This window comes from Apaloderma vittatum, unplaced genomic scaffold (assembly GCF_000703405.1).
Source record: "Apaloderma vittatum isolate BGI_N311 unplaced genomic scaffold, ASM70340v1 scaffold1325, whole genome shotgun sequence".
NCBI lineage: Eukaryota > Metazoa > Chordata > Aves > Trogoniformes > Trogonidae > Apaloderma > Apaloderma vittatum.
In genome coordinates this window covers 896-12,265 of record NW_009715236.1, presented here as the reverse complement: position 1 = coordinate 12,265, position 11,370 = coordinate 896, and the positions used below count along the sequence as shown (strand labels likewise).

At 38.5% G+C, this 11,370-nt stretch overlaps 1 protein-coding gene across 1 annotated transcript; it reads right to left on the bottom strand.

Moving 5' to 3' along the window:
- Nucleotides 1-4,199: 4,199 nt before the first annotated feature.
- Nucleotides 4,200-11,106, bottom strand: MSMO1 (methylsterol monooxygenase 1). The gene is made up of 5 exons (XM_009869017.1): nt 10,793-11,106; nt 9,559-9,707; nt 8,540-8,666; nt 6,655-6,809; nt 4,200-5,181 (listed from the first exon to the last, which is right to left on the bottom strand). The coding sequence occupies exons 1-5, from the start codon at nt 11,045-11,047 to the stop codon at nt 4,974-4,976; spliced, it is 894 nt and encodes a 297-aa protein (XP_009867319.1). The 5' UTR covers nt 11,048-11,106; the 3' UTR covers nt 4,200-4,973.
- Nucleotides 11,107-11,370: the final 264 nt, after the last annotated feature.

Here is an 11,370-nt window from a genome sequence, read left to right as displayed (position 1 = left end):
AATCTTTTATTGTCTCCACCAGTTAGATAATTCACCCATGTTACTGAAACTCAAATGATTTCAGGTATTTCAGACCTTACTGTGCTCTTGCTGGGGTGGTGAACATCTTACAACAATTCTGCATAGAATCTTTTTATAGACTGCAACTTAAATTTCATACAAAGTGTACCTAACATTCTCACTTACACAAACACACATACCCATGCAAACAGCTGTGGCTTATCGCTGCCCCTTGTGTCAATCTTCAGGAGTAATCACTGCTCCTGGGGTAATAGTAGGTCTTGGACACTGAACTGCAATGCTGTTTCTGAGATGAGGCATGGCTGTAGAATCATAGAATGTGTTGGCTTGGAAGGGACCTCTAAAAGTCATCCAGTTCAACCACCATGCGGTGAGCAGGGGCATCTTAACTAGACCAGGCTGCTCAGAGCCCCATCAAGCCTGACCTTGAATGTCTTCGGGGATGGGGCTTCCACCACCTCTGGGCAACCTGTTCCAGTGTCTCACCACCCTCATTGTAAAAAACTTCTTCTTTGTATCCAGTATAAATCTGCCCTCTTCTAGTTTAAAGCCATTGCCCCTTGTCCTGTCGCAACAGGCCTTGCTAAAAAGATTGCCCCATCTTTCCTATAGGTTCCTTTTAAGTGCTGAAAAGCTGTAATAAGGTCTCCCTGGAGCCTTCTTTTCTCCAGTCTGAACAATCCCAACTCTATCAGACTGTCTTTGCAGGAAAGATGCTCCAGCCCTCTGATCATTTTTGTGGCCTCCTCTGGACCTCCTCCAACAGGTCCACATCCTTCTTGTGTTGAGGGCTCCAGGGCTGGACACAGCACTCCAGGTGAGGTCTCACCAGAGTAGAGCAGGGGGGCAGAATCACCTCTCTCAACCTGCTGGCCACACTTCTTTTGATACAGCCCAGGATGTGATTGGCCTGGGCTGTGAGTGCATATTTTTTGCTTATGTCCAGCTTTTTGTCCACCAGTACCCAGGGCTGCTCTCAGCACATCACCCCCCAGCCTGTACCGATAATGCAGATTGCCCCGACCCAGGTGCAGGACCTTGCACTTGGCCTTGTTGAACCTCATGAGGTTCACAGGCTCACTGTTATGCTAAACACTCTCATACAGAGAAGCTACCATGCAGGATCATGGTGAGAGTTCACAAAACTGGCTGACAGGGGTTTTTTTACAAGTGGTGAGTCATTATCTAACGGGAACATTCTGCTGGCCTTCCACTGGGGCTGGTATTTCAAGTCCAGGGGCTAATCTATTCAGTGATTACATAAATGTGAAACAAAACTGGTTAAAATTTGCAGAAGACAAAGACTGGTGAATAATAAGGACACAGCGGCTCTGGAATGTGATTTAGATTACTTGGTAAGTCGAGCACATTTAAATATTTCAGAGCAGCAAATTGTAAATTGAACATAAAAGCAAGAAATATAGAACACACTCACAGCAGTCTGACAGGCTGTATTGCTAGAAGCACCAAGAGATCACAACAGATGGGTAACTTGACTGTATTTTCCATCACAATGCTGCAGAACAGCTAATTTTATCTTGGAGTGTTTAGGCAGAAGGACAATGGTTAGGAGGAAGGATGTGATTATAGCACCAACATGGTATTAGAATGATCTGGACATGCAGTTCTGCTACCCACAGCTGAAACAAGACATCAAAAATTCAGAGACAAGCCACAGAAGTAATACCTTACTGTGAAGGATAGGAAAATTATAGGAAGAGCCACTGGCAAAATGTTACCTTCTGCCTGGACCTGCCCATTTCTAGGTTTCAGTGTCTGAGATTTACCAAAGGGCTGCAGCTGACAGAGAGTGAGAGAGGGGCAGTGGTAACAGGATGGAGATTTGGAGGCAATGAACCATAGTTAGCAATATCTAGATATGGCCATAATGTAGATTTCGCTAACAACATATTTCAACAAAAATTAATGTTAAGAATCTTAAAAAACTCATAAGTCATTTATTATAAACTCAGTGAGGAAAATAAATTAATTTATATAACCTACAAATATAAAATCAATCGTTACTAGTATTTCCTGGCAAGCAGCACTGTAGTGTAATATAAACTTCCTTATTTAGTATTTCACATCATCAGCCAAAAGCAGTTGATTAGTTTGCAACTCTAATCTTAAAAATTTATTATACTTTTGAAGCATCCATAGGGTTTTGATACATCCCAAGAAATTAATTCATTGCTTTCATAGGACTTAATTATTGTCATATCCTGAGGGACAGTACAAGCTGTTACTTCCCACAGATGATCCTTACTTGAACTAGACATTCAGGAAAAGATTAAGTTGTGGAAAATGTTGCTCCTCCACTTATTCCCCTATCCTACCACTTTTAAGAGTTAAATCTATTTCCTTGCTAAAGAGGATAAAGGACAACAGATTGTGTAAGGTTTTTTCATGCCCTGTGAAGAGCCAAAACCTGTTACTCTTATGTTGCTCTCATCTTTTAATGTTGCACATATACTCTATAACCTCACTAAACGTGGAAAAAAATTCAGTGAAGTCTTATTTAATAAAGACCTAAAACTTCAAAAATGTAATTGCCTAACATAGCTCTTGATAAGCATAAAAGATACATAATAATGAGGTAGGTCATTTTCTAGCCAGCATCATGTTCATAAGTGATAAATACAAGGTTCTGCATTGGAAAAGATGCTGGGCTGGTGGAAAATTGCAGATCCTGCAGCAAAACAAGCCTGTGGTTTTCCATCTGAAGGTCCTGTGCTATGAGAGGTCCTGTGGGCACATTTTTTTTCAGTAAAATATAAATTTACAAAGCACAGCTTGCATAATTCTCTACAGATTTGTTGAAGGAGGACCATTCTATGATTCTATGATTAAAAGCAGTGATGTGATCACATGTAAGGATGTACATAACATAACCCAAAAACTTAAATAGCAGTGGGTATCAGAAAAATATTGATTCAGGTCACGAACAAAGAACAAAAAAACTGCCACGCGTACTACCTAAAAAGATGGCATAAGTAATGTTAAAATTACTTTCCTTATTTTTAAAACCTCTTGAAGAATGAAACATACATTGTAACTCTGTAAGTCATCCTATCAAGCTTTTAGTGCTCCGACTGAGCTCTCCAACAGCAGAGGAGACACCACAATGTAGAAATACCTTCACTGGAGTATTTAAGCAGCTGGCTCACAGCTGTACGCAGCTTTGCAACACCGTGCGTGCAGGCACAAGAACTAATGAACAGGATCATGTACACAGGGAAAATCTGAAGCACTGAAAGCTCCCTGTATTTTTAGGCTAGCTTTATTTCAGTAAAACGCTAAGTATAGCTGCAGCTGCAGGATGAGAGTGGGAGTTGGCAAAGCAAAGAGGATAATGGCCATCTTTGAAATCTGATTAAAGAGGTTGCTTCCACCATGGAGAGTTCAGGCTGGCAGCGCATACGGGTTCAGAAAGCCTTAAATACGAGTCCTTGCTAAAACTGAGCAATACAGGGATTTCAGCTTCCACTCACCTGCCACAACCAAGTATATTTACTTCCTTGTAGGAGGAAGGGGAAGAAAAGTGAATTTCAACAGGGATATGGATAGAAAAGTAAAAGCTTCTACAAGGCACATGCAGAGGAGGAATCTGAAGCATTCCTTCACCTCAAGTAATACTTTAATTGCTCTGAATGTCACTAGCATCTCGGGTTTTGGTTAGAATCTCACCTGTTCTTTCACAGGAGTCCCCGTTTTGAGTATTACACTAGACTGTACACGAAGCAGCATGAAAATTCCGGTGTTCTTGAGCAAGCAAGACACTGTTAGCATCTATAAATGACTTATATGGAATTCAAAGTCTGAAGAGCAGCTGACACAAAAATGCAAAGTGCAAGATCTTTATAAGGGTTCAAGCATTTCTTAAATACTTTCACTATTATTTCCTGTGCAATGGACAAATATTTAGAGCAGATTCAAGAATATTACACCACTGCTTCTATAACTAGTACAACTCAAGTGGTAGATTTTAAGATTCTACTCTCGGAAAGCTGTAGCTTAATGTGAGAATCTCTGCCAGTAGTTCAACAGATTGAACTGTTGTAGAACATACTAATAGCAATAATACGTCTTCATTAGAGATTAACAGAATAAGATGCTATATTTGACGTTTTTATAGCAGCTTTGTATTAAAAAGAAACCATATGAAATGTACAATACAGGCATCAAACCAAACCACATTTATTTCATCAGTCATGAGTGCAAATATAGCCACAAGTCAGTTCAGCAAATTACAACACATAGAGAAGAATGTAATGTAAATGCTAAGTACACTGACAGTTCAACTTCAAAAAGAGCAGCAAAACCCATTTTCTTCAAATAAAAACTTCTATTCTTTTTACCTGTAACCTAAAATAACATAATAAATCTAGATCAGGAATGTCTCTGCTAACTCCTGTTTAGCCAGATATTCTGTTATATATAGTTTCAATTATCCAGTGTGCCAAAGGCCTGTCCAAGCTTCCTATTAACAGATGTTTTGGTTTTAAGCAACTTTTTTCCCAATATTTAAATAATACAGTGCTGAAACTAGTTAATATGTTCTGCTATTTGATATTACAAATTTAAGAATATATATTTAACAAAACTAAGTCCAATTTCAATGTACCTATACAATTCTACCTGGATCCAAAGTGGGCAACATTAAAGATAAAATTGATTTTTTAATTCTTTTTTTAGAAAAGGATAGACATAAGTCTTCTCAGGGTTTGTTTTTTTGCATCATCTTTAAATCTGTAGTTAAAATATATGCAGTACTTACGTATAAAATAGAAAGCATTCCCATCAGGAAGATACTGCAGTGTAATTAGCCATTTTTCAATACCACTTAGTAGCCAAGGAACAAGATTTATGCTTAACACCCAATCACTATTTTGCTTTACAGAAAAGCAAAAATTGTCTACCAGTATTAGCATCAGAATTTTTACACTGGAAATCTAGTTAGCCTTCTTCTTTGCCATGAGCTGTTGCTTCTTCTCTTTTTCTTTATAGGCAATGAACTGAGAGTCTGTAGCAAAGATTCTGTCCCACCAGGTGAAGGTTGAAGCATAATTGCCAATAAAGTTCATGTGATGGAAATCATGAAAACGGGCCCCAGCATAGAAAGGCACCAAATGAAGAGGGTTCAGTGGAACATCATAGCCACTACAGGGAGGGGTGGAAAGAAAAAAAAGAAAAAAAAGTATTTTTTTACCAGAAATAAATCACAAAATATAGACACTAACTTGTCATTTTTATAAAATAAAAAGGTTTTTTTGGTATTATAAGGCACTGAGGTAATGACTCCAATACTCCCTTAACAGGAAAACAAGGCCCCTCTTATCCTAGCCACATGCTTCTGTAAACTATCTCACAATGGCTGTGGCACTTCCTGACCTTTTTAGCTCAGTTCACTATGGAAGACAAAAAAATTTCAGCCAAGTCACCTAAAAAATCACAGTGTCTGACTTCCTGCTGGCTTAGCAGCTTTACCTAACACAAGAATGACATTAGGAAGGAAGAACAAGAAATAACATTATCTTTTTAGAACATCGGCTCCACTGCTCATCAAGCAGCGTCTCAAATCAGCCAGAATTACATTTATCTTACTGCAGATTCTTCAAATGTCTAAAATTCAAAATATACGACTGAAGTAGTATTAAAACCAGAACAGTTTGCTTTAGAGGGATTTCAACTCTTTTGCTTAGTAGTAGCACTGCAAAGCATCTTACCACCACCTAGTGGGGAGAGGGCAAGGTAATTTGTTATCAACGCCTCATGTGGACAACTAAAATGATAATTATCAAAAGGAGATTCGTGTTTTGCATCAATTACTTCATAGTATGTCAAAACATGTACTTCTCAGTCTACAGGCAATATATAACTAAATCAGCAATGATTTGTATTATGAGTTCATTAGTAGCTCATGTTCCACTAAAACACTATGACACTTCATAATATATTCACAGTTACAAGGTCAAGTGTAATAACTGCCATTTCACAAATGAATTTTACTGTCCCCTTCCTCTTGAACACAGGAAAGAAAAGCTCATTCATTTGCCGATGAACCCATCTTAAGCCTAACGAGATTCACACTAACATTTTGGAGCCAAATTTTATTGAAGTCAGTTTTACTACAGAGACAAGAAGTCTTGTGGTTTGTATCTAAATAAATAAACAAGCAAATAAAAGCAATTTCTGTATTTATCTTAACAGACAGGCAGTGATTGTATAGCCTAAAGTGTCTCTTGTCCAGGCAAACTGTCTGAAAATGTATCAAACAGAAAGAACTCTTGGTTGGAATGTTGCTTTTGGTAATTGATTTTTGATGTTCCAATATGCATAAGTTCACCGTACACCAAATATCAAGAGCCAGACATCCTAGTGAGGCACATGGCTACTAAAACCGTCCTTTACATGCTGCTCTAGCTAGTAGTCTACACTCTTTTCATTTGCTATTAACGCTACCTCAAAACACAGAAGAGTGATAACTGTTCAGATTGCGTCATTCTTTGTGAGACACATAAAAGCATTTCAGTACAAAATAAACAGTAAATCTCAGTGAAAGACACAAGTAAGTTTGAGACAGACTTAGAGAGAATAGAAAAAGCAATTATTAAAAAGCAATGAGGATTTCACCTGTGTACGTCAATGGTTTCCATCAAACGACATATCACCCATGCCCAAAGAAGAATCACGTGGTTGCAGAAGACAACAATTCCAATAAAAAAGCCAGTTCCAAGGATAAGTGTTTCCAGAGGATGCGCATATTCTGCTTGCATTCCAAATGGAGCCTAGAAAGAGGTAACAGACAAGAAAATTGGTCACCATTTTCAGTTTTACACATCCCCTAAACCAGAATCACCACTTTGTGGTACTCTCCCCTTCCCTTTACCCCACAAGTCTAGAGCTGGGCAAACGGAACGGTGTTGCAGGAGAAGGAGATGGTATGGTTAAGCAAGGGACTTAACACGAGTGTTCAGCTCCTCGTTGGGAAAACCGAAAACAGTATTCCTAGGTCATAAGGACTGTCATTCCACTAGTGATCCCAAACACTTCACTACTAGTTGAAAAGTTAAAAACTTTCATTTAGGCTTACCATTACCCCAGGCGAGAGCGTTATTTCAGGAATATTAAAGTGTTTAGCAAGCTCCTATCAGCTTTGCTATACATCCAAACGTGGAAGCAGAAGAAAGAAGGAAGCCAAGATATTCTCAGAATCAGGGTTCATTTAAAAATTTCTTTTAAAAATAAAAATAAAAATACCTCATCTTTGAGGATTTTTTAAAATAAATTTGTACCATTCAAATGTTACTTTGAGATGGAAATAAAACATTTTCTTTCTTTTATATATAGACACACGCACTTCCCAGTCACTCCTACATTTGGTTTACCAAAGAAGAGATATTCCACAGAGTTTTCCAAAGCAAAATACTGTACAAAGAGAACAGCTTAAAAAAACCTTTAACCTAATGCTGAAAGCTATGAGTTTGATTCTCAGAAAAAAAAATAAAGATGAAGCCCGCTTTGGCTTAGGGGCAATTTTAAAATCATCCCGTTTTACTATCAGTGAAGGATTTTAGTGCAACAGCCCTCAGCCTCCAGATCCCTTTGTGTGAATTGCTAACCACACAGAATAATGGCCAGAACCCGCTCCTGCTCAATACCTGAGGGGCTGCCAAAGGAAGAGGAAAACAGCAGCAGCTGCCACTGGTGATGTACGTACATGTACATCACTACCAAGCTTCTCTATTCTTGGCAACCTGTATAAACCCTGCCCTGACCCCAGCTCGCAGTTTACCTTGGGCACAGTAGAGGTTACACGCTGAAACACCGCAGCACTGATTTCTGTGACCCAGAGACAGCCACGCTATCTGTAAGGGGCAAGTGGCTGTTTGACCTTACTTGGCTCAGAAAAATGCCACCTCCCGTCAAGCACGGCTCGTTACCTTGTGCTCAACATCAGCTCCAGTGTGGCAAAGTGCAGAACCACCCAAAATACCTCTGGGCTGCGCTGCACTCTCGCTGCAGCGTCACACACCTGGCTCTAGTGCTTCCAGAGGCCCACATCCCAAGCCAGAACTCCTCCCTGAATGCCATGACGCACAAACCCAGGCTGGGCCAGAGCCACGGGTCTGGTTCGTGTTCCGGTCATTAGTGCGTTTGTCAGTTTTCCACCTTAGGTGGAAAATAATAAAAATCAGAAATCTACTGCCTCCCCTCCCTTAACAATGAGACCTATAAATACACTTTTAAAAGCCTGCTTCACCCAGCTCAACAGACATGATCAAACTTTAGCATGGGTGTGATCTTTCACTCCAAATAAATGGAATAAAATGTCATTAGATTTTCATAGGTGTTTTCAGAAACAAAACAGATTACTGTTCTTGACAAAGAGCTCAAGAAAAGACATCTATCCCACTGTCAGAGAGATTTGAAATTCTTAAAAGTCTTTCAAATAAGATTTCTAAGTAGGAAACTGCATGTAGTAAAAACTATTAAAAAAAAATCAAGGAATACATACAACAAACTCATGATGAACCTTATGGATATACTTGTATATTCTCTTGTGATGCAGCAATCTATGCAGGAAATAGTGCCAGGCGTCCTCAATCACCGCACATCCAAAACACTGGGCAACAAGAATATACCTTTAAAAATCAGAAGAACTGTTAGTTATAGCATGTACTAGCAAACACACAATCTTGAAAGACAAAAAATCAGTTATATGCTAGTAAGGGTGGGAGATGTTTATGCCTATTACTGACTGAATAACAGTGCACTGAAGCTACCTTTTTAACATACTAAAACCCCTAAATACCAGGTACAAGGGCTGTTTGCTTATCAGTTCTGCTGACATGCCGAAGTGAGTTAACACACTGTATAACAAGCTGTCATTTCAATGTTACACGCATAGTCTATAGACAACATCTACAGACTGCGTAAGACCTAGATATAAAAATACAGCTATAGCAGCTGTCTACACCATACAGAAAATGGCTTTTCAAGAAACATGACTTTCTGTGGTAAAGAACTTGCTGTCAGTGTGGCAGGTAGGGGGAAGAGGTAGCATTTATGACCAATTCATCTTTGTTTAAAAGTATGTAAGTTTAGTACAAAAAAAAAAAACAAACAAAAAAGAGAATGTGAAGCAGGTGGTGCATTTTCTCCCTTGAGAAACACACTGCTCCTATGATATAAAAAAAGGTGGAGTAAAGAAACACTCAGGAGGAGTAAAAAAAAAAATTGATAAAAAACCCACAGAAAGTCCCCATGCCATCATGAATCTTGCTTCACTTCCATAAACTCCCTCCTAATCCCCCTTCTTCTGACTATCAGAACAATTTGAGACCATTTAAGAAAAACTAGAAAGCTCTAGTTAGTTCTTGTAACAGTTAAGCATCCACAGAAGCAAGATTAACAAACACAATTTATATCACCCAGAAATTATTGTGTATTAGAATTGATGGCATTATTTGTTAAATGTTGTGCCTCCAACTGTATGCAATTCGGCATCAACATATGAGAAAAAAATCTACCTACCATCGAGGCATCTCTTCCCACTCATAGGGGATGTTAAAATACTCTGTGAAGTAATAGGTACCACAGATCAGAGGAAGCTGAATGAAAAAGTGGTTGAAGAGGAGTGTTTTGAAACACTTCCACTGTTTTTCCCATGTTTCTGGTTTGTCCTAAGAAGAAGCAAAAAGAATCAGTCGCGTTTACACCTTTCTGTTGCGCAAACCTGAACTGCTGCAAAAATTACTTTGAAAGTAGCTTCATTTCACTGTGGAAGACAGATAGCAGGTCCTCCAGTAATACAAATTAACTCAGGCAATACAAATTACATGGCACTGGATTCAGTTTCATCAAAACCTCTCGTTTTTCTAAGCTAGCTTTCCATTAAATTTAAAGTAAGCCCCTCTTAACAGAGGCGTCTTTGCCAGTCACCCCAAACTATTCTTGTTATTTCAGTGTTTGTAATTAGCAGGAACATTTCACATTCAATGGTTTAACACAAATCTAAGTTTGCTTTTCTTCTTCACAGCATAGCTAAATTTCCATAGCTAAAACGATAAAAAGAGAAGCTGAAGATACAAGCTTGTGACAAAGTTGTCCTGAAAACATACAGTTTTTGCAAGGAGACATTTTACCAATTACTGTAGCAATTTCTGAAGCATATTTCAAATTCATATTACAACAAATTGGGGTAAGAGAATAATATTTAGATACTTTATGTGCCTTTAGTTCTAATTAGGAGTGTCCAGTTCATCTCAGGCCTTCTCCATTGCTAAAATATTTCAAAATCCTTATTTCGAAATCCTCTATCCCGTGGACAGAGGCACTTTGAAAGACACTTCCTATTAAATAAGCACACCATATAATTATTTTACAATTCTAAGGCACGCCTCTAAAACCAGCTGCTATAATTCTACCTGATGATGTATAAACTATAACTTTACTAACATCAAGAGTGACATACCCTTTTCTCTCTATACCACCATCGTGGAAAGGATACCCTCCCACAACAAAACCACCTCCTTTCCTTCCCTTCCCCCAAATCCACTTGTCTTTCTCTCTTCAGACATTCTCTCTTCAGACATTCTCTCTTCAGACAATTACAATCATTGTAATTTTGCTCTGTCATCTCATGGATATCTGAGTGATAGAGGAAATCGGGTCATATAAATTAGAAACTAGGATACTAGAGTTACACGTTCTACTTCACGTGTTCAAAGACAAATCAGGAAGCTTGTAGTTCACTGCTTTATCTTACCTGCTGAATTTTATACTTTTGCATGTACGGTATAAACTGAAAGACAAATCCAGGTACACAGAGCAAGAAGTATGAAGCTTCATGAACTATTAGTGACCCCCAAGTTGCAATCTGGAACTTTGTGTAGTTGTCCAGCATGTAATTCCAGGCATTTTTAAATGGTTGCTGCAGAGGATTGTCAGGCAAGAAAGAGTCTATATATTCCACCGCCAGATAAGCAGAGTTCAAGATATTAATGCTGTCGTTCGTTGCCATCGTTCAAACATAAAACATCACAATCACAGTTCTTCTATAGTTGTCTGTAAGTAGCCTGCAAATCCTGAGAAAAAAAATACATATACAGCAGTTAATTTTCAGGGAAAAAAACCAACACACCTTAGTTGTTACCTAGTTTTGAAGTAAAAACAGGGAAAGGAAAGGAAAAGAAAGACAGATTCTCCTTCTACTGAATAGTGTAAAAGAACAAAGTTTAAGATTGGTTTGAGAGGCAAACCAATCTGAGAGGCAATCAGTTCTCAAGTTTTGAGATTAGGTCAAGGGAGCAAAAGGATAACGAAATATCGTTACCCAATTTTAAT